A 24,129-nucleotide genomic window follows, 5' to 3' on the forward strand; every position below is an offset into this window, starting at 1 on the left:
AGTAACTTTGCGTGTACATAGCCTAGTTTACAAAACTGCCTTGCATCGGGGTTTGCCCACCCTTCTCATGTGCTGACAGTTTTATACTGGTAAGAGAGTGGGTATTAACTAATTTATTTTGAAAGCAGCCATGTGCTTGTCATTTCTTGTTGGGTCAAAATGCTCTGAAGTCACCCATTCCTCAGCTTGCTGTTTTAATTAAAAACACAGACCCTTAAAAGAGAATTGTACTGTCTCCAACTATTCAAGACATGGCAAATGTTAGTGTAGCAGAGTGTGAACCGCTTGCCGAGGTCCATCCTCTACCCTGGCCTCACGTCTATTACCAAGTGTAAACTAATGAACAAAGAGCCGTCGTTTGTCACAATATCCAGTGTAAGGGCTTTCAAAAAGTGCTGCAGGCTGATGTGGAAAGATTGCAAGAGGCTGCAGCCTCTGACCTCAATAAAGGCTTCAAAGGAAGCTCCTGAAAAGTTTTTTGCAGCACAAAAAAGAAATTCTTCTGGTAATGTAGCAGCCAGTGCACTTTAATAGCTAAAACCACGTCAAGGCTTCTGCTGACTGGGTGGAAACAACATCTTTGTTTTGCATGTAAATGCTGTTCTGCAATGTCTTTTTTTGCTCCATTAGAAAAAAGGACTTGAGACTTACAAGGTGAAGGTACAGCTTACACAAGCAGCCCACCGGCAGCGACCGGGCCGGGCAGTGCGGAGGGAAGGAGGAGCTGGGGAGCAGGAGCCACGCAGGTGGCAGTGCCTGCGTTCCTGCGATGGGCTGGGATGCTGAAGTCCCAGCTCCCGAAGAGGGAGAAGACGCTGCCTCTCTCAAAGGCAAAGGTGGGGAAATCAGCAACTGCTGTGGGTCTGTCTGTCCCTGCAGCGGGAGCAGACAAACAAGTCTGGGGGGGGCCGAGGGAGCCCAGGGGCTGTGCAGCGCAGGGAGGAGGCAGCAGTGCAACGCTGCGGGGGAAGAGGCTGCTGAGCTCCCACAGCGGTTGTGCTGGTCGCTTGGCCGCGGCCATAGCTTTGGCTGTTTTCCCTCTCACCAGCTTTCGGCTGCTCCAGCCCTTTAGCTGCCCGGTGTCGGGGTTGCGCTCCATCGCGCACCAGGTCGTTCGCTTTGCCCGCAGCACCGTTTCTCTCGTCAGGCTGCAAGTCCTAAAGCCAGAGATGAACCTGCTCTCTGTGCACTGGACCGTACCCCACCGGATGGCATTCCCAAAGCCGGGAACCATCGCTGCAGAGACACTGGCTGCTGGCGAGAGGGGAGACCGGGGCAGCTCATCTAGCCAAAGCAGTTTGTCTCTAATTAAGTTGAAAACTGTCATCCTGTCTGTGGGCACGGGCTGTGGGCAGCTGCCACAGCTGCGCCAGCAGAGCAGGTAGCTCCCACCAGTGACATTTTTCCAACCTTTTTTTTGTTTGCAGATCCTTAAGGTTTCCCATGAGCTGCAAGCCCCAGTGTAGGGACCAGAAGGTGCTGAGCACCTGGTTTGGCTCTTTCCCACAGTCCAAAGACAACGTCCGTGGGATGAAGATCAAGTACGACTGCCTACCGTCAGCGGCTCTCTCTTTGCTCAGTCCCCCCAGCGCTGTTGTGGACCGGGAGCCCAGGTGAAGGGGAAGGAAAGGGGCACCGTGACAGTCGTATGTATGAGACAAAAAGGGAGAATGTCCCAGCACCAGGTAGGGAGATTCATGTGCATCAAACTGGGCTGGAAAACCACCTGGAGGCCAGCTTTAGGAAGCTCAAGGTGGAGACAGACACTTTCTCCTCTCCTTTTACACCTCAGTGGGACTTGGGAGGATGTGGTCCCCTGGCCAGAAGGGTGAGGGACAAGGGACGAGGGTAGAGAGACACAGGAAAGAACTGCATTTCCTGGCTTTTAGGAATTTAACCCTTAGTGTTCTCTCATCCTGGATTTTGTTTGCAAATCAAAAATGGGGAAGGATTTTGGTAACCTCATAGTATCACCAACAGTTTGTTAAAAGACTAATTGCCAAGTAGCTTATGCATGTGGGACCATTAGTAATTCTGTAGCTATGCAAATTAAAACAGTGATGTATGATTTATAGCTTTAATAATGTTCTGAAGGCTCTTAAATTTTAATCACTTGCAACATCCTTTTTAATATTCAATTACTTTATTAACTAATTAGGTCACTTGCTGAAAAAGCACATAAGGCTGGTGCTATTTTAATATCAGCTGAACATCACAAAATACCTTTGAAATGGTGTAAATGGTTTATTTATTTTAAATAGATCATTAAGATGCTATAATTAATAAATCAATTACAGAAAAAAGACAAGAAATTGATAGATGCCAAACCACAATAGTAGCGGCTTCTCTGCTTACTTTATACATGTTCACAGGGATGCTGAACTCTGAACGTGGCCACCTTCCTAGATAATTCGTATTCAGCTGAAGGGATAAGGTTCAAGATGTACTTGGTTCATTATAGATGCTTTTTGTATGAATTTAGCTTTCTGATTGATAAAAGCTCCACAAACGACCTTGAAAAGTTAAAGTATTTAAAAGGACAGTCCTCCTTTACAGCTTGCTCTTTGTCTGTCTCAAAAAAGATAAAACTGTAACATCTTAGTCCTGCTAATGCTGAGATGAAAGGCAGAGCTCTCGAGGGAGGGAAGGTGAGTTGCTATCAGTGACCTACCTGCTCTACTCAAAGTAGGTTGGGTTGGGTGGACGAGCCCTTGCCCTGCCCAGAGACACGGGCCGTGGCAGCGCAGCAGCACTCGCATCCGAAGCAAGACTGGAAAATTGAACCCCTGCAAAACCCACCAAGATGCTCGTCTGTAGCGCAGAGGTTCACACCTCCGCTTTACACCAACCCTTGATGCAAAACCTGAAGTCTGAGAAGTTAAATTTGTCACCAGTGTGGCTGCAACTCTGAAACAGACTTTGAATAATCTTCTGTTTTAAAACTTGGTAATTACGGGTAAGGAAAATACTATTCTAGGAATTAAGTCAATCTTTTTAACAGATTTTGGCTTAAGTTATATCAATGTGATGATACAGAGTACAATAGTTTTCTCTCTTGAGAAGTTTCTAGAAAAGATCTGCAGTAATTACAAGAGCACTCATCTTCCCCTTTTAACTTTTCTTGCTTCCATTTTCTCGTAACTAAAACCTGTAAATCAGGGGGCAAAAAGCTTAATGCTACCGTCATCTTTCTGCTAAACCTAAGACCACGCTTTACAACTGAGTTGCAAAGAAAACAATTCCAAATCTCAATTTACAGAGAGTTTCCTGGGAACTAAAACCTACATGGTCTAAGTCTGGCTCTAAAGCAGAGTCCAGGTGAGGTACAAGACTGCTACTCCAGTTCCCCAGAACCAAAAATAAAAGCTACCCCTCCCGCTGTCCCAGGGGAGCCTGCAGACCGCTTACTCAACGGTTGACAGTAACTTGTACCATTACTGCGGCTTAAGATGGAATCATAGTTTTTCTCTCGGGAAAATTCTACCTAGTTAACATTTCTCATCAAAATAATTATCACTGCTTTAGCAGGCTACTGGTCAGTGTGACTAGCCATCGAAAGGAAGAACATACTAGACTTGCCTGGGCTGGATTAAACAGCTGTGCGGAATGGATAAGGATGCCTAAAGTGATGCTAAACTTCCACTTCAGATTTTACGGGAGCTGCCACAGGAAATAAAGGTGCAGAGTAATAGAAATATAAGATACCAAACGTTGCTACAGGTTGGGAAAACATATGATGCTACACACCTTGGAACAAGTGCAGATACAACTCTTAAGGGGTCAGAGATATTTATACAGTCAAATGAGGTCAGCGTCACCATTTTTAAGTGGTTTTTTTGCCCCGGAACAATCCTGTTGTACAACATGGCTCAGGGGGTGTTCTTCGTCTCCTCACAAAGCCCCAGGTCTCAGTCAAATAGGTGCATTGTTATCACATCCCTGTAACTTCTCCCCAGTCGTTTATTCACGCGATTGATTCCTGTGTCGCTCAAATCATTTGTGTAGGAAAAACCACATCCTCCTCTGTCAAACCAAAAAAGACAGACTAGCTGGACACCAGTGCCTCAAACACAACTGGTACCAGGAGAAACAAGGAGGCAAAATGCAGCAGAAACCACCCGCAGAGCTTTGCCAGTCCAGCCCTCCCCCAGCCCCTCGCCGTGAGGCTGCAGCCGCCTTCTCCGGCACGGAGCCACTGGTAGCGAGGAGCGACTGTTAACCTCCCCTGCTCGATTCAATGTGACAGTGACACTTCACAGCACATTGCATCCAATCTCATTTGAAGCCGACAAAGATTGTTTCTGTTTTATATCTATTGGTTTATTAATGGCCTACAGCCTCTTAAGCAGATGCATATTCATTAGATAGCCAGCTGTTAGGAGGTTCCCAGATGTCGAAAGTAGCTCTGTCTTGGAATGCATTCTTTTTTTTTCCCTTATCATGAAACAAAGTAATTGTAGCTCTATTAAAGAACCAGTTAATTACTGAACCAGTACCTTATGGCGTGATTAAAAAAAAAAATCTGCAGATTTCTGAGGAGTAAAGAGATTTTTGAAAACAGAGATGAGCTGAGCCTTTGCTGTGCTGTACACACGCAGAACTTGCATTGATGTAGAGACCTGGATTACTCCATGTAAAGAACCCCCAAGCTGCAGACAGCCAGGGAAACACCAAGTTCCGCAAAGGCACCTTTCTTCATTTTCCACATTTTGCAGCATTTCTCTCTTACCTTTCTTTATCTAAATAGCGGATGTAGAAGCACATAAAAAATGAAAATGAGACACATCTCAGTTTTTAAAGGTCATTTTACATGGAAAAGCAAACTTCCACAGCATCCCAGCTAGATAAAACTGTAACCAGATCATTGAACAAGCTGTACAGATTGACTTACAAATTCCACAGGCCATCCTTTTCAGTCTCACAACATTAACCAGACTCACCTAGTTGTCTTTGCAACTTACTATTTTTTCCTTTTTTCTTTCTTTCCTCAAAGCGGCTCCCAAAAGTCAGGTCTTAGCAGCATGACTAGAACAATAACCATCCTCCTACCACCACCCCCAGGAAGCCCTTCTCCCACTGAAGTGTTTAAAACGTTAAAGTCGGCTCCAAATCCAAGTGGTTTGGGGAAAAAGGTTCACGCACCCACTCTCGGTTTCTGGCTGATGGGAATGTAGCGCATGGCCATTTGCTCCACCGCAACAGCCTCCGAGGAGCAGGCAGTACAGTGCTGCTTTCTCCCCAAAAAGGAGCTGCGCTTCAATTACCGATACAGGAAGAAGAGGGCAATTACTGTTCCCATGCTGCAGGCAGAGCTCCTGGGTGGAATAATTGGAAGCATTCAGTATTTAGTTTCCAATTCGCTCATTCATACTTTTAGTTTTTGCCAGTCAAATCTGTCAGCAGGTACCTGGAGCTGTACAATACACAATTTTTCACTGTGCTGACAGTTCTGAGTACTAACCAAAAAAAGTTTCCTTTGCAGTCAAATTAAATATTTCTCTTAAAACAAAGAGTTTCAGTGTGTGCAAACACAATAGGTTTGCCTGAAACAATTCTGAATTTTAGTCAGTGACGGCTTGGAACAAAACTTGGGGGGAAGAAAAAAAATTAAAAAAAAAAAAAAACAACCCACATCTCCATTAAAAGCTTTAATCAGAACCAAGTGATGGTACTATAAAATGTCATATGCTATAAAAGTGTTTACAGTCATGCACAGAGGAACGTGGAGGCAATTTTGTAGAGCGACTCCTGGAGCAAAGGCCTCTGAGAATAAAAGTGTCTTTAGGTATTTGTTATCCTGTTAGAGTTGGTATCACCTTGAGTATACAATGCCTGCCTGCATTATGTAAACACCTCATTGATAAATCCCTCCCCCACCTCCCTTAAGCTGTGTCAGACTGTTCTTAGCTGACAGATAGAGCTGAAACAGATGCTGCTACAAATACCCTTGTTTAGCTGTTTTGAATATAATTTCTTTTGTAGGACATGGTGGATGCTTTAGTTATCACTGAAGTTGCACCTGTGCTGGAATTTATTACTCCTTTGTACACATCAAGATGCATTTTTTGAATGATTCCATAAATACACACACAGGGACGGATTCTGATGCCCCTTTCTCGTCTTCTTAAGTACAGACATCCTTTACAAAGGATTTCACTAATTTTAACTGAACTCTTAGTAAGTTTAGAAGCTACAGAATGCAGAGGTGGTAAAGTTTACCTCTTATGACCAAAGAGTTAATTCTCTCTATTTACTCCCCGTAGGCTCCAAACTCCCACGACAGTTGCTGCTTTTCAGCGTGGTGTGAAAAGACCACGCAGCCGGGCTGGCAGTGGTCACAAGGCTTACCGTCTGGGTTTTAAACCTTCTGCACTTTGGACACTACCATCATAATATAAGCACACTTTTTTTAAAGGGATGTAGAGTACAACTTGTGAATAGTCTGGAGGAAGAGCAAGGAAGTCAGATTTTTGCCGGGGGGCCGTGGGGGGAAGCCCAATAGGTGCCAGTATGATAGCACACCACGTAGTCAAGTGCTAGGTAGCACACAGGCTTCTGGACGGTTTCCAGTTACAGCTGGACCTGGCTTTAAAAAAAAGGAGAAAGGAGTTGTACTAATTAACATAGTAGCATGCTTTAGGTTATATTAGGCAGCAGCTGATAAATGCCATCATTCATACAGTACCTCATTTGTATTTTCACCTGGAAAGATAATGTCTATTTTTAATGCATTATTTTGCTCATACCTGAAATACCAGAGATGGAAACATTATCGTTTTAAGCAAACACAACCCATTTTATATTCAGTCTTTATCTAAAGATGTAAACCATATTCTCCTAAGCACTGCTACCTAGGATCCATGTCTTTTAACTCGGGGAGAAAATGGGATAAAACTTCCATGCAACAGGCTCTCATCACTGCAGGCCAAAGATGCATGGGGGTGCACCTGGCCCACAGTCTGAAGGAATCCTTCCGGGTTTTCTTTTCTGATGTATATTTTGGTTCAAAGGACTTCCTTCTCATCCACCTGCAGACGATCTGGCTGGCTGAAATAAACTTCTTATCACACTCCACACAACCTTCTTCACAATTAGGATACTGATCCGTAAGATGAACAATGTATGGCAGGGGCAGTGCATCAGTTCAGTACTACAGCTGCTCCATAGCCTATGCGTCCTCGACTAAGGTATAAATGGACACAACCACAAAGATCCACTCTAAACTGACGAAATGTTTTCCACTGGAGTTATTCTAACCCCTGACAAACGTGCTTCATTATAATTAATCTCTTGATTAGAAGCTAAATCACTGGTTCCTCTGAAGAGAAGTGAGCAACCTAAACAAGGACACGATCTTTCAACCCAAAGCCAATTATTTAACCAGCTAAACTTACCTTAGAAGGACAGCATTATGACTAGACTCACCCCACTCATCAGAAAACCTTCTAAAGACTACTGAGCAGCACCGCACCCCTTCAGCACTACTAAGATAGCAGCACTGACTATAGGCTTCGTTTTCCTTGCCACCCATCTACCGCCCCAGGAACTAGCTTTCTTCCCACCACAATTTTGCATACATTGAACCAGTTTGAATCTTCCCATCTGTTAGAACTAGAGGTTTTGAAGCTGATTATTCCAAGTAAGTTTAAAGGTTTCAGAACAGGAACCAGAGCGATCTCTCCTACTCAGCCGTTAAAGCGTGCCTTGATTACTTTGATGTAACAACACTTGAAAGCTCCTATTCTTTGAAACTAATTTAAACACATTGAATTGTTGAAAGATTAAAAACCGCAGTCAGCTAATTACACTCACTCTCATCTCTTATTCAGCAAATGAATCACTTTTCATTACCACTTAGCTGAAGTACATGAATTTCTGCCTAATTAGAAATGTTGTAGATGGAGCATTAGCAAGGCTGGAGCGGGTCAGGATATCTTGCCTGCTTCATTTTTAATTCCTAACAGTAGAGCCAGATAGGAAAGGCTTCAGATAAGAAGTCATTAAACAATTTTAAATTATTTATAAAAATTACTTTGCCCAAATTATAATTATTTTTTTTCCCAAATGCTCTCATAAATGTCAAATGGAATGAAAGGAAAAGCAGCCCAACATTGATTTTAATGAACATTTTAATGTTATGTATAACAGAACATTATGAATACAATGGAAACAAAGTTTTATCAATTTAATAATAAAAAAGAAATCCAACATAAGAAAAGGGAGGCAATAAATTTCATACCTATAGTATAGTGCTTATTCTTAACAGTATTCCCAGCTTGTGAATATAACAATGCCTTTGTATTCCAGATTCTAGAATCATGATTCATGTGAACTTAAATGCAAAATTACAGAAGGAAAAACAAAATTCCCCAAAACCTTAATTAATTCTTTTGTTTTCAGTAAATCAGTAAAATCTTTGACTGCTACAGGTTTCCTTTATTAATATATATATTTTTTTACTCCTCTATTGGATTCCACAGCTGCTAATGCCATATTTACACAAAAGAATCACCCAATGTTGTATAAAAGCTAAGATCCAATGCTGTTGGATTAGGTAGGGTTATAGATTTACATAACTTAAATGTAATTCGCCTTGTTATTTTTTGTAATGATGCAAAAAATAAATATTTTTGCCTCTTGACTGCTGCCGATGCCACAAACCAGTGGCACCTAGGGATATTGGTGGTACAAAGGATGCTAACTGCCACTGTAAAAGAACTGCAAGAAAGTGCATTTTCTGGAATTTTCTGAATGGAAACCTTCCAGCAGTCTTGGATAAAGCTTCTCCCAGACTTGCACTGGATATCAGTTATAACAATAGAAGCATGTTAAGACCCCCAAAATCTGTTGATCACCAAACTGCTGAGAGAGGATTTTTACAATAAAAATTTGGGTAATATAGCAGTGTGGCTGGAACACTAGCAAAAGTATATATACATTCCAGGTCCCTTTGAATTAGCCATAATCACATATGTAAGCCATTTTTGGACAAAAATATATATTCTTATAAAAAACTGATCATAGTACTTGAGTGACTTCAATTGTGGACTCAGTGGTAGTAAAAGGAATGATCCAATTAGGACAAAGCGATCAGGGAGAGGGGGAAAAGAAAGTCAAGCTCTTTAAGAAAAAAGAAAAGTATAAAATTAGATTCAAACATTTTTACCCAACCCCCATTCCAGTCTTCCGTCAAGTCTCAAAGTTAAAATCGGTTCTTCTGCACAGGAAAGGTTTTTTGATGGTCTCAATACAAATTATTTTGCAAAATCATCTAACACATTTCTCAGAAGAACCTTTCACCTCTCCAGAATTTGAACACTAGTTATTTCAACATTTAGAAAATAGCTTTTGGTTCTTTATGTAGACACTTTAACTGATAAAGAAAAAAAAAAATTATTGATCAGTGTTTTCCATCCCTTCCCCAGCTATATTTGTGCAGCTAAAAATCCTTCATTCAGTCTGCCCATTTATTTTATTTTTATGTAATTTTATTTATTTATTTTACAATCTTTATTTGCTAAAATTGGCAAAATTTGCAAAGGCATCTTGCTTGGGTTGTACAGTCCCAGGAGTCAGAGAGGTCATAGCCATATTGGGTACCCCCATTCCTATTGTGCCCGTCAAACCCATTCCTGTAGCTGGCACTCCCATGTTCATGTTCATTCCCATCATTCCCTGGTTCATCATAGGTGTGGGTCCCATGGAGGTCATCCCCATCGTACCTGACATCACACTGGGCATTCCCATCCCCACAGGAATGGGCCCTCCCATCAATGGGCTTGTCTGGGGTCGAATAGGCATCATGTTAGGCTGAGGATTGAGGTTCACGGCTGCAAAGTTTTGAGTCATGACATTCATAGGTTGTTGCATATCTGCAAAAAAGAGAACGGGATGCAAAAATCATTAATCGGAATCTGATGCTGAAAGTACTTACTTATTTTAAGAAACTTACGTGGTAAGTGCTGTGAACAAAGATATGATGGCCAAAAACATAGCTCGTTTCCCTATTTTCTGTGTGAAGACTCAGAAAACTTTTATAAAGTTTTAAATAGCATTTTATAACAATTCTAGAGAAGTTTAGAGATTAGGAAACCTAAAATCAAGATACAGCAATGGTGCAAACTCTACAGTAAAACATGCAGGTAGCAGTCTCCTAGCATGTCAGTCTCCATTTAGAAAATACCACTTGTGTCAGAAGCATCGCAGGAGTTTAAGAAACAATTATGACTAAACATAGGAAAACAGTAATTGACAGAATACTCCATCTCAGGGATAACCTACTAACCACATACAGGGCTCAGCATGCATGCAAAACAGTGCAGTAACAACTTACTTTGTTGCTGCATCATGGTATTAAGTGATGGCTGCTGGGGTTTGGAAGGCTGCATCCCAGGTACTAAATTGTCCAAACTGATATTTACACTGGGATCTGACCAAGTTGAGGGTAGAGTTTTGCTCGCATTCTTCTGGACCATCTCTGTGCTTGCATTATAAAGAGGGTTAGCCTTCGGCATCATAGTGTTCACACTTTGCAGAGGCTAAAAAAGAAAAGTTTGTTGGGATCCACTTGAAACAATTTACCAGTAGGAATCAGGACTAAACAAGTGTTAATTTTGCCACAGAAGACAATAAAAAGCCAATGAGATTTTTAGCCATGAACTCCAGTGTTCCAAAGCAGCGTTGCCATGTGCTGTTATGCCATTAGAATGGGTTAAAAGAGTATTTTGTAAGCTAGCATCAAGCTCCCACATCAATATGTGGAATGACAGCGATCATCTGCAGTCAAGTTTTGAACTCAAACATACTGATTTTTCTCCTCCTAATACCAAGTTGACCTGTTATGGTTTCCAGAAACACTCTCCACTGAAGAAGGCGCTTCTGTGTTTTGGATAACAGACCAGTCCTCACCTCCATCTACTTGAGGGTGAAGACCTATAACATTCTGTGGAGGATGGCTTTAAGGTTTAAAATATCATTAACCTTGTCTTCCCCAACAAAGCAGCAACATTTCATAGAACAATGAAAACTATCTCAGAGAAGACTAGCTTATAAAAGGAGGCTTTTCAAGAACATTTGACACCTTTTCTTTTTAGGACGCTACTCAAATATTTTTGGACAAAACTTTCTTAGAAAACACTGATCACAACATCTGAGTGACTAGATATGGACTTCAGAAGTGGAATGGATTTTCAATGTTGTGATTAAGGAGAAGGCAAAAGATTAATTGAGGAGGGCCATTAGCAAACTGTACAAATAGCAGCATACCTGTGACCTTGACATGGGTAAAGTGATGCCCACAGCATCAGTTGTGGAGCTCATCATAGAGAAATTCATACTTTGTGAAGAGGTCATGGTTGTCTGAGAGGGGCCCATCAAATCAAAAAGATCAGTAGAGTTTGACACTGTTGGAGGCTGGCCACAAGCTGGTTGTGAACTACTGAAGAGCTCTATAGCTGGCTGCTGTGCCGAGCTGCTGAAGAGCTCTCCAGATGAAGCGCTGGGACAAGGAGAAGCTTGGTTGAAGGCACTCCAGTCACCAAAGTCTCCATTTCCACTTGTTGCTGTACCTGAAAGAAAGGCAACAGTGCAGGAGGAAGGAAGACAATGAAGAGAAAGGCAGAAGACTTAGAGAAAGGCACTTTGATGCCATATTCCATGAACTGAAACAAATGAGAGCTGATCTGTGTCCGTCCAGATTAACATCTGCAGGTGGAACCTCCATCTGGACATCATTCCCTCTCATGAATATTCTAACAATTTTAACAAGGTAGCAAAGGAAATATGAAACACTCATGCACAGAAAGAAGAAGGATGTTTGATAACATGTCACCTGTGGATGCAAGACAAGTAGGGACAGGTTTTTAGTTGAAATATGACTGAAAGACAAATTTAGGAGTAGATTGGAGGTCCTAGTCAAAACAACACCTAGAACCTTTATAAATATTTATCAACTTTTTATCTCAGCACTCTGGTATTTGCTGAGAGAACAGTTGTGAGGAATGAGCCACTTGATAAAGCAAATTCCGTCACGATAAAACAAAGACAACTACTTCAGAATTTGGTTATATAGAATTAGTAGCTCTTTGTATAAAACAACGCTGAGGGAAACAAAAACCAGAACTTTGAAAGCAGGTTGCCATGGAATTCTTATTTGAGTTGATAAGGAATAATTTCTTCCCATCCCATGAAGTGCTCATGTAAAACACATTAAGTTTTCTAAATTTGATTCCTGAAACTAAATGCCTTGGCTTGAAGCAGAAATTCAATCTTGGATCTAACAATTCTCTCAGCAGAAGCTTTGTTGAACTCTTAGTTCATCACTTAAACTTTGTTTCATTTCAGTATACCAGGGTTTTTGTAGACAAGCATTTAAATCAAAACACAGCAACTTACAGCTCTCTTACTCTGAAGAGCCTAACAGTATAAGCTGTTTGTATACAACGGCAAGGGTAACTATTTCAGGATCACAGATGTCCAGAGACACAAACCAGTGAACTGAGAATGTGTTATAACCTTTGAGTCAAATGGGAGGAGATGTTATCTCCCTTAAAAACACATGTTTTTCTATTAACAAGAAAAGGATTACTTCATAGGAGTGATAGGGAAGAAAAGCTTACAAAAACATCTACAGGAGATGCTAAAAATAAAGCAACGCCATTTAAACAGCTCTCATTGCTACATAGTGAATCTTGTTCCAAGTTTGGGCCATTGTACAGGTCAGTTTTTTGATTATGTCACTGATATACTTTCGGTATATCAGTCTCAAGCAATGTCATTGCCATATGAAATGAACTTTGAGTTCTAATGAACAGTTAAATCATCCCTTGAATTTCTTTAGATGAGCAAACACGTAAAGTGGGGGTAGATGAATCCAGTGCCAGTTTCCACTTCCTAACCTATACAATGGCTAGTTCTGTAATGGCCATCCATAGCGATTTTCTACAACTGTATTCTACCCACTCAAAAGGTAAATGCAGTAGTCCTTTATACTCCATGTAAATATTTGTCAATATATACCTTCAACTTTTAGTCATCTTTACCTTTACCAATACATTAGAATTTAAAGAACAGCAGGAGAGTAAATCTGTTCATAAAATCCAAGTATTGCCAACAACTTCAGTGCATGAAGTGGACTAATATTCATTAGCTTAGGGCCTTACCAGAACATTTGCTTTGATCTCCCTCACAAAGAGGGGCTATATTAGAATGCTTCAATTAGTATTACATATTAAAAATTAAAACCTACTTTAAATATTCCTGATAGATAAGTAAATGCTGAGTGTGCTGCTTCTGTGTTCAGACCTATGCACTGAGCACCAATAATGGAAGCGGGGGTAAAAGGGATAAGCTTTTGCCCCTCCAGTAGAACTTCAAAGATGATTAATCAAGAAGGAAAAGATTCCTAGAGGGGCTTACGCTGTTCAGGAATGATTAATCATTTCACAAGACTCTTTGTCCCTTGCATAATGGTGATTGGAATAGATTAATCATGTTAATGCAGATAAAGGATTGTATCAATTTAGACTGTATTAACACACAAATTATTTGCATAGTAGGCGGCTTTGTGTTTGCAAAACAACTTGGTTTTGACTAAGAAAGTCTGTAAAAAAACTAGAGCGGTTCTTTTCTACCAAGCAAATTAAAGGTGTATTCACTAATCCACGCCCAGTACAGTTTTCCTAACACAGCAAAAAAAGGAAGAGATATAAACATGCTGACTGAAAGCTGGCTCGCAGGTAGGTTTGCTGATCAATCTCTTTGCTATTCTTTTCTCATTCTGGACTTAATCCAGAATGATTCTCTCAGCCACAAAGAAGGCACAGCCACAAACACCACTACTGCCCAAATTAACGTCACAAAAGATAGCCAGCCAGCTCCCTCCACTCCATGTTTGCTTGCAGCACTGTCCTGTCTGGGTAGCATTGTAGGCTCCCAAAAACACTCCACCAGAAGGAAGTTTATTGCTTTAGGTAGTATTTTTTTTTTTCAGTCCCATTTTAAGGGAAATGTTTTTTGGATGATGGCCACATCTACATAATAGCTTGTATGTTTGCATGCAAAATGACTGCACGTGCATTGAGCCAACCATATGGACACGACAGCTCTGAGCTGCATGCCATGCAACCAGAGCAAAACTGAGTGCTGTCACAACAAGCATTACTAAAATCTTGCTCTTGTGATTGGCAGGGACTTCATGCCTGACTTAAGAAAGATCTAGATATCTTTTATTTAATAGGCTATTCCTAAAAGGGAAAGAGACTGTAACAAGTTGTTATTTAGCCAAGCTAAAATAAAGTGTTGATCAGCTTCATCCCACAAATGCTATATGCAACTTCAAAAGCCATCGGTGAGGTTGTACTGTGTATGGAAGACATAACTTGACTAAATTCCCCTCCAACATATGAGGCCTTCCAATAGTAACACAGACATCACTTTGGAAATAGCCTGTCTCAGGCTCCCCTCATTGTGTCATCTGACATGGCCAACATAATTTCATCTCTCTAAACAATTACAAACACTTTTCTTTTTTAAATCTTAGGAGACAGGAGGACATCTTTAGGGACTCTTATTTTTCTATCACAGGTAGGTTGCTATTTTCCATTGAACATGATCTCATCTTTTGGTTTTGTTCAACTTACCCATTTAATTTACTGCCCTGCCCATATCATTAAAGTTCTTAAGACCAATATGAACCCTCTGCACATGTTCAGAAACTATAAACAGCAGCATAAAACCCTTCTAACAACTTTTCAGTTCACAGCATTATCACAAGCAAGCAAACCAGCTTTTTTTTTTTAATAATTAATACCTACCTGTACCTGAAAAGCTTGCAAACTCTTAGTTGAAGTATTAGAAAAATGACTGCTTTTTATTGCAAATAAAATAGTTGAATAACCTTACATAAAACACTGGGAAGACTATGATGATTAATAATCTGAATGGTCCTATCACTGCAGCCAATTTTCCAATCATTTTGGAAACACAAATACTGTCATCCTGAAGCATTCGTCGCTGTCGAACCTCAATTAAAACAGCTCCTTGCCCACAACTGCAAAAGTGGGATGCGCTGGGCTCTTCTTCTAATTGTTTAGTGAGCACCCTTCAGCCAGCAGTTAGACCCACACTTGTTTATTTCAGGTTTTACTTTTCCACTCCAGAAGTCACATCTTATTTCAGTGCATTTCAAAATTAGACTTGGAGCTACGTTTTAAGTCTTATTACATGCTTATATTATATTATTAGATGAACAGAGATATATTGGTAACTCCTACTAACATTTTTCTGAAGTAAAGGTCATGAAAAATTTCAGGTCCAATGAGACGTGGGCTGTGCCAGACAGTAGATATCTTCCTTACTCAATATAGCACTTGTGGTCCGTTTACATAAACACAGTTTGCCCTGGAAAGGGAAGGGACTTTCAATAATGCCATGTGGCACCTCTTCCCCTCTTTCTGCCCTTAAACAGCATTTCAATCCGTAAATTAATCCTACCTTGTGATGATGGGAAACTTGCTGAAGCAGCAGCTGAACTAAAATCAGCAAATCCTCCAAATGGGTCAGTTGATCCACCTAGAAACAGAAGGAAGCCAAATGCTGTTACAGGATTGTGCAAAGATCCATTGCAACAACTGCATGCGGGATTTATGAAGAAAAGCTGTTCTGTATTTGGCAAGATGGCTTTATTGATTCTGCTCCCTAAGTCGGCACTGTTTTTCCTGTTCATCACCATACTATAATTATACAAGCCTGAGCAACAATAAACTGGATTATTTCCAACTGCCTTGCAGAGCTTGCAATTTTGTTTTCCTAGGGAAGAACTAAAAGACACAAGTTTTTGCTATGTCTAAAAATAAATTTAGAGAGATTAAAAAGGTTAACAAGGTTTTAAATAGTGAGGGATGCTACTAGTTTGGCAGTTTGTAAAATTAAAACTTTGGAAGCATAATACATAAAAGCCACACATACTTACTGTAAAAAAGTTAATTTATTATGCTTACTATGAAAAATTACATGTCGCCTTATATTTACTTTTTGTGTTACTTAAAGCATGAATGATTCTGCAATGATCTTGAATTGGGATTTCAAGGACAGAGCTCGCATTTGTGTTCATTTTTTTATAAGTTTGCTTCCTTTCTACAGCAGGAACGTTAAGTTTCTCAACCAGACGTTCTGTACAGCACATAAATTATTAACTTCTGAATACAGCATAGTAACAATTTTTCACTAAAAAATAGAGCCAAGATATAAAAACAAAAAAAAAAGATTTAAGAACCATATTGGAAAGCTGCTTTTTTTTTTTAAAAAATAAACAAAAAAAGCCCAGCTTACAAAAAAAAATCATCCAATTATCCTTGATACTGCTTTTATATAGGTATTCCGCTGACCTGAGAGCGCTAAGAAGTTGACCTTATTTGTTTGTCCTCAAAGATTTCACCTCCAAGCAGTCCCGCCCTTAGAAGAAGCTGCAGCAGTTCAATTATTTTGCTTTTAGTGTTATGCGTACATTATATAGGTTACATCACAGCTGCTTAGCCTGCAGTGCTTAGAAACTAGCCAGGTGGGACTGGAACATCTGTGCTGCACTCAAACACCACCAGGGACAGCTTCCAACATCTGGTGCCATTTCTGAATTGTCTTATCGCTGCAAGACATTCTGCCCCATCTGCTACTCTCAACTGGGTTAATTAAACTAGAACCATCTCCTTTTTAATAAATGGCTAGCAGTAATAAAAGGAACCATTCACTTTCTAATACATGTGTACTTGTATTTCTTTTTAATGTTATTTTACTGTAGACATTGCCAGGAAGGCGACTGTTCTTCCAAGGGGAAATGTCTTTTCTTGCTGAGTGTGTAGCATATGATATAAAACATGAGAAGGGAATGCAAGGATGGTCTGTTTGAATTTTCAGAAATATAGCACTACCGAAATCCTTCTACCACCTTTTCAAGAGGGAGAAGAGTTCACATCAAGTTAAGAAATTTCTTCAACACAAATTCTGAAGTGATCTAATAAGCATCTTACATATGTTTATATACAAGTTTTATACTGACTGCAACCTGAGAATGAAAAAGGGTAAGATGAGCCAGTGAAATATCAAGCTAAAAAACTGTTCTGTTCATGTTTACTTTGCCTACTGCAATGAACATTTTCAAATAATTTTTTTCATCACGTGTCCTTACAGAGTTCAGAACAGGTTAATGGTTTGAGGGTTTATATCAGAATGAGCAGCACAGATGACATACTCTCGACCACATCCTCAAAAAATCAATGCTCTCATGCTACACCTATTATCCCTGGGCTGTTTGACAAAGTATCTAGGGATTAATTTAATGTTAAAAACAGAACTAGGTTCAAACCCAAAATAACCCCTTAACATTTTCAGTCCAGTCAACTCTTCCTCCACCTCTATTACCTGTTTTCAAATGAAACTGAGTTCCAGAGAGGTGGCAGAGCTTAAGATGAATGCAGTAACTCTCTAAAGAAAGGTGTCACCAGCTAAGATTAAAGAACCTCATCTCCAGTAACACCAAAAAATTACTTCCAGCAGGTCTGACCACAGATTCTATGTCTTCTCAAACAGATTGCTCCTTTACGGCAACCAACCGTCCCCCTCGCATACAAATTGTGTTACTTTAATAATGTGTAACCCCCCCCAAGCCTCACCAACCTTCTTCCACATCTCTGCACCTGAAAACACATAGATAAGCAAATTCTGAGTTCCCTGAATTCACATGACTTCCCTGCCAGTTCCTTCACAGGACAGATCAAAGGCTGCATTTGACCCTTTCCCTGTGTCTTGCCTGACACTGGGCATGTTCCCACACCCTGTGCTGCAAGGAACAGTGATCATAACAAGTGACCTGCACGTGAAGGACAGTGCTAATCTTCCCAACATGAGCTATCCTCAAAGATTCCCATGCGAGATCTGTCACTACAAATGAACCTTTTCCATCTGCCTTCCCAGGTCAGCAAAGAGGTTATTTAGCAGGACCAGCTGGTAATATGCCTCTTCTCAACGCCATTTCTAAATGCTGCTTTGGAAAAAGAAGAAAAAAAGGCAGAAAGAAAAAAGGCTTACTACAGCAAAGAACCAAATGGATGAAAGATTCAAATACACTGTAATATGGAAGCTGCCATAGTTCTGTTTGAAATATGGGAAGGCTCAATTTGAAGTGGAAACATCTATTGTCAATGTGATTTTATTTTTATACATAAAAACAAAAACATACACGTATGTATATAAATAAAACCAAAAAAGGCTCTAATATCTTTTCCCATAAGAATTGGGTAGGAGAAGTTTTGATACTGATTTGGGGTAGTGGTTCTGATCCAGGATCTTAAAATTCCATGGACCTGTGATAACTCCAATGCACAATTAACACCTTTGTATATGAAGTTAATAAAATAGCAAATAACGCAAAATAACTTGTTCCTTAAATTTTGGGGGCATTTGTGCATAAAGGAACAGATGCATGAAATGAATTTTATTTCTTAACCATTAGGAATTAACACATATTTCAGAAGAGTCATATAAACTTTGTGTCTTTCCCAAAAATAAAAGCGCACAAAGTTTCAAAGATCTACCAGAAATAAGAAAGAAAAGATTGAGACAGATCTGAGATACTAAATTACCATGAAAATTTCCCTCCCCTCCAATAGTTTTGATATATTTTGTATTCTGTTAAATACTTTCAGGGGTAGCATTCTGGTAGCCTAGTGATGAAAGGAACTGTGTCACATACAGTGCTCATAATCCTGGCTTTGCTCATACATTATAATAAAAATTCCTGTAGGACATATTACAGGGGTTCCCGCTACAATACACCCAGAAGTGGCATAACTTCAGATAGAAGTGAGTAAAAGTAGTCTTTACATATGCATGAACACAGCCACCTTGCCACACATGTGGACCTCCAGCCACTCTGCACTGCCATTTTTTGGTACAGTCTCATGTGATTTTACATTGTCTTTAAAACAAAGACTGGAGCTGAGTATCTGTTGTCCCCAAGATACACACATACACTTCTACAAACAATGTGAATATGATCCCACATATACTAAGAGAAGTTGCTTATTTGTAATAGAGAGAAGTTACATGAAAGGTTTCTATCTACGAAAAGGCACACGCTCGTATTTTATTTGCTCTTCAAAGTGATCTTTAAATAAAAATTCTGTCCACAGTTAACTCTCTCTCAACTCTGCCGTAGGACCACAAGTGCATGGAAGTCCTTTTTCTAGCCACAATCAAAACTGTCAATATTAAGAACCTGTAAGCACAATAACAAGTCTTTAAAGTTTTAGGTTTCGGAAAGCAAACCAGCAAACCCCTAAACTCCTCTATCAATCCTGTATGCAATGCATTGAAATTTAACAAACTCTTAAAAAGAAACTGCATTTTGAGAGCATAAAGGTAAGTCCATATGAAAGTTAATGGACTTAAAATTCAACTGCACATTTAGAGACTGAAGGGACGTGTTTCACAATGAATAATTTTACTTTTAGGTACCAATTTCTTTTTGGTATGAGGGCTGGGATCAACCAAGTGCCAAGACAAAAATAAGATAAAGAAACAAGTTTGCCATATACTTCAGATGAAAGCCTATATGAAGATCATCCATCTCCAGCTGCCTAGCCTTTGAATTGCCTATGAGAAATGCTTGAATGCGAATACATTGCGCTTGCTTTTAAGAGTTAATTATACATAACTGCATTACAAACACAGTTTCTGACAGACTGATCTGGCAGTTAATCTTTGTGCTGCTAAAATTTATTAGTCCCATGCAATAGCACATACAGTACCTTGTTACAAAAGGTTCTAGGCAGCTCTAAATATTTTGAGTATTCATTTCTCAATTTATCTACTACTCTATTTACAAATAAGCTTATCCTCAGAAATGGTTCAAAATATGCATTAAGAAAATGAAATCAAAATGTGCCTACCTGTTGAGACCGGCTGGCTAGCTCCATCAAACAACAGATCGACCAGGTCATTAGACGACTTGCTGCCAGAGGGTACAGAAGCCTGAAGAAGAAATCACATAATAGATCTCATCTCATGATGTCATCACTCATCTTAAATGACATTGAGAAGTTTACTGGGTTTTTTGGGTGTGTTTTGTTTTGGAGAAATGGCAGATTTGTCTTTGAAGCCAACAATCATTGGAACCTGGCTAAATTTCAAATCAAATAGTGAACAGCTAGTGGCTCAGGTTTTTTTCTGATAACTGAAGAACTTGATAACTTGTCGGTAAGTGTGCAGGTTCAGAGAATCCTTCATATTTCAGGCCAAGATTTTATCTTTGCTTTCCTAAAGAGAGTAAAACATGGTAATGACTACATTTAAAAATTCTACATCTTAACGCAATCTGTAATTAAGGCATTCTGTAATTAAACTGTTCCATTCCCCGATTAAACATTTTTGATAAAATAGTTCCCTTGAAGGCTGCATAACAAAAATTCTACCTTAAACTAGAAATCGTCTCAGAGGTTAGAAGAAAACTGTTTCCAAAGTCATGTTTTATTGTGCTCTGCTGTCTCACCTTTGCTGTCGGCTGTGCAGTATGAGCAGCAACGTTCTGTTCTGGACTTGCTTTATCCCCTGTATAATGTGCTGCTGCTCCCAAGTCAATGGTTTTTGAAGGATTTGCTGTGCGTTTGTGTCTGATGGTGGTAGTTTCTGTAGCTTGTGTAATATGAACATGTTTTGTTGTCACAGTCTCCTCTTCATCTTTAAATTCAGCTTTGGGAGATTTACCTCTTCTTGATTTTTCCTCATCACTGTCACTAGAAAAACAAAAGCGATAGAATACCATTTGTGATGGACTTCTCCATTACTTAAGTGGACATTTGGCTTAAGCCACAAGAGTTGTGGTTACTGTAGTTCCTTGTAGCGATGGTACATACTAAAAATACTGCTTCTTCCTACATTTGAGAAAGGAAATGTTTTACCCTTACATAATGCATCTACATAACACAGCATTGCACCTATTGTACAAAAGTGATGAAGAAAAGCAAGTTATTTTGTTAAATATTAACTGCAAGTCCACAGCAGAGGATAAGAGGAAATCAGTGTTTAAATCCAGTACATTTAATTACCTTCTGACAGGAACTCCCCCACACATTATGTAACACTTCAGCAACAAAAAGTTAAGTTGGCAGGTCTGCTCAGTACTTACACCAAGAGACAGAAAGCAGTGAACAAAATACAGGTACTATCTTTTAGATTTCAAGAATTCCATTCCTGTTTCAACCCATTTCCCTTTCCAGAGAAAGAGGCTTTTATATTCTTTAAAATATTTGTGGAAAAAGAATGTTTACAGAAATATGCAATGCAATGATACTATTCCTTTTCTGTCAGAGAACACACATTTACTCTTAAAATGTAAAAGAATAAAAGTGTCACCATTTTAGGCAAAAACTTTTTAGATGTTACTGCGTAATATTTGTTTAATCTGTTACATTTTCTACTTTTATATTTTAAGTCTTTCACAAACAAACCAACTGCTCCCCACCAACAGTCATGTTGCCTGTTATCAAGATAAGATTTGTACATAACAGTGAAAATTGCTGTGGAGAAAGCTTAAATATATTGAAATGTATTTTGAAATAGTAATTCCCTTAGCAACATAGTTGAAAGTGGAAGGTTTTTATATTTTAATAATGCATTAGAATACTAAAACTGAAAAATTTAAGAAAGGCTGCCCCTTTGTCAGTGGGAATATGACAGTAACTGCAATATATTCGGGAGGGTTTTCTGTTAACAATAGTGGGCATTTTGAAATACATTGCATGTGTCATTTCCTCTGTGCATATTACCTACTCACCACCGGGATGGCTCAATTATTAACATCAGTGAGTATAAACGCTTTTTTTTTTTTTAAAAAAAAAAAAAAGCTGCTGGCCAACCTAGCAACTACCTGCATTTGGTTGAGCCAGCCTTACACAGACAAGATCTCAAATTGCATCCCCTAATCTTATCCTTCCAAGGCGCTTCAACCCTGACTTGCAACAACAGGCCTACTGTTCCAGTTCTGGATTTCTGCAGGTAGCCTACCTACATGCAGCAAATACATCAGAGGGGACCACTAACCACATTTTCGTTTGTGACATCAGGAGTTTAATACAAGCCCCCAGAGAAGACCGATCTGCACATTAGCATGATACACATGGTACATCCATCCTAAAAGCCTCGGAGGAGTGTGGATGACGTTGCTTTTTAGAGGCATGTTGAAAGTATCTAAGATCAGGACAATCGCAATTAAGGCTCAGTCTCTCAAAACCTGCTGCAGTGTACTTCTTGTCATCACTACAGAGTCCACCTAGTCCACATACACATTCTCTCGGTTGAGGAAATGACGGACAACCATCAAAGTCTGATCAATGGAGCTATTGCTACAGAACTGACAGAGATTAATCTCACTAATGTAAGAATGAAAAAAAGTGAGTCTGATGATCTACAGCAAAATAAATGTCTAAAAGCTTTTGAGAAAAGAAATTAAACATATATGCCAGAAAGCAGGACAAATATTACAATACTCAATTTTCTATGAGAACCTGTACTGCTTCCAAACTGTCTCAGGAGATCTGTTTTTTATTTTTCTGTAATGGTCACATTAACAACAAAAAAAAGAAAAGAAACATTACTGTTTAATGTTCCCTTCAAGTGTGTTTACTGTGCTCAGAATAGAAAAATCGCAGTGCTTCATCTGAGAATTGCAGAATGAACTTAAAAATAAAAATTATAGCTAGCATTGTACCAAATAATTAAAAAAACTTCTGCAAAGGAAGGACATGGTTGCAACTTTCAGAAACCAAAGTATGGATACATATTCTTTTTCTTTGCCTTGAGGTTTTCATGGAATGGATTTTTTGAACAACATTCTTTAAGGCAATAAAATAGTTTACTGATAGTTTGAGACTATCTGAATTACTACCCTACTCAAAAGTAATCCTTTACATGGAAGTTGCTTTTAAACATGACTGTTGCATCCTATGGTATAGGAGTACTAAAAGTTTTGCTTCCTTTCCATTGTTATCTGCATCAACCTTTCTGAATACTGGAGAAACAAGGATTGACAGAGTTTAAGAATTCTTATGAAAAAAGTGTAATGTTTCAGAAGAAACTCTGTATATCTGCAGGTAATTTAGAAAATAAAACTTCAGCATAAAAAGCTAGACTCCGGGTAGCAATTGGTTTATTCACCTAAGAACTAGCAAGCACTATGAAAGAAAACCAGAGGTCTTCCCACCCCACGGGGTATGGTTTCTGGTCTTCTCTACTTCCAAGGGGATATATTACTGGAAAAAAGAATCCAATTCCCCCACAGCAGTACTAACATTTTTCTTCTAAAGAAAAAAAAGCAGACTAGGCTTCTCCAGAGTTAGCTGCGTGAACTGCAGTTTCGCTGAAATCTACTGTAAACTCAAGCCAGCTGTATCATAGGTTAAGTTCTTAGTTACTTCAAGCATTTTTTTTTTTCTTCTATGCAAACTACAAGCTTTGAGTCAAAAATCCAGAAGTTTGGCCAAGTTCTTCTGGTGTGTATATTGGAGGTAAAGATTGTGTCATCCAAATTCGATTAACCACCGTGAGATGTGTAAGTCACATGTATTCTTTGTGCTTTAAGACCTTTATTGGCTTTACAGTACTAAAGTAATAATGATTTATAAAGCTATTAAGATAGAAACAATAGAACATACAACAGCAGATTTGCCAGCTGAGCGAGTATCACCATTTAGTCACTTTTCCAAGGAAAATGGCAACTTAATTCAATGTTATTATATAGCAGCAGGCTGCAAATAAACTAGCAAATTTTTGGAGGCTTCTTTTTTGTTTTTAGAAAAAAATTGCTGAAGTGTGAAAACACAGAAATGCATGGATTTCATGAAGCATTTACAAGAGAATGTTATGTTGTTGTGAGCTTAAGTCACATGATAATTAAAATGTTTCTATTCAGTTTCAATATTTAATTTCATACAGAATACACTATTCTGTTAATATAACATGAATTACAAGGTTTGTATTTACAGTATCTTTAAGTATAAATAGACAGACATTCTATAACCTTAAGTTCAACCTTCTTAGATCCTTTGATGCCTTCTGTAGAAAGAAATCCCTTCATTTCAA

At 39.2% G+C, this 24,129-nt stretch overlaps 1 protein-coding gene across 1 annotated transcript in view; it reads right to left on the minus strand.

Annotated features, from left to right (window-relative positions):
• Window positions 1–8,111: 8,111 nt before the first annotated feature.
• The window catches only part of CLINT1 (clathrin interactor 1), a 54,953-nt gene continuing 38,935 nt past the window's right edge, over window positions 8,112–24,129 (minus strand). The window contains exons 7-12 of the mRNA XM_075164294.1: window positions 20,543–20,786; window positions 19,944–20,025; window positions 15,493–15,570; window positions 11,266–11,567; window positions 10,334–10,538; window positions 8,112–9,872 (exon numbers count right to left, since the gene is read on the minus strand). Coding sequence (XP_075020395.1) covers window positions 9,511–9,872; window positions 10,334–10,538; window positions 11,266–11,567; window positions 15,493–15,570; window positions 19,944–20,025; window positions 20,543–20,786 — 1,273 coding nt within the window. The 3' untranslated portion in view covers window positions 8,112–9,510. The remainder of the gene's footprint in view (window positions 9,873–10,333; window positions 10,539–11,265; window positions 11,568–15,492; window positions 15,571–19,943; window positions 20,026–20,542; window positions 20,787–24,129) is intronic.

This window comes from Calonectris borealis, chromosome 15, assembly GCF_964195595.1.
Source record: "Calonectris borealis chromosome 15, bCalBor7.hap1.2, whole genome shotgun sequence".
Classification (NCBI taxonomy): domain Eukaryota; kingdom Metazoa; phylum Chordata; class Aves; order Procellariiformes; family Procellariidae; genus Calonectris; species Calonectris borealis.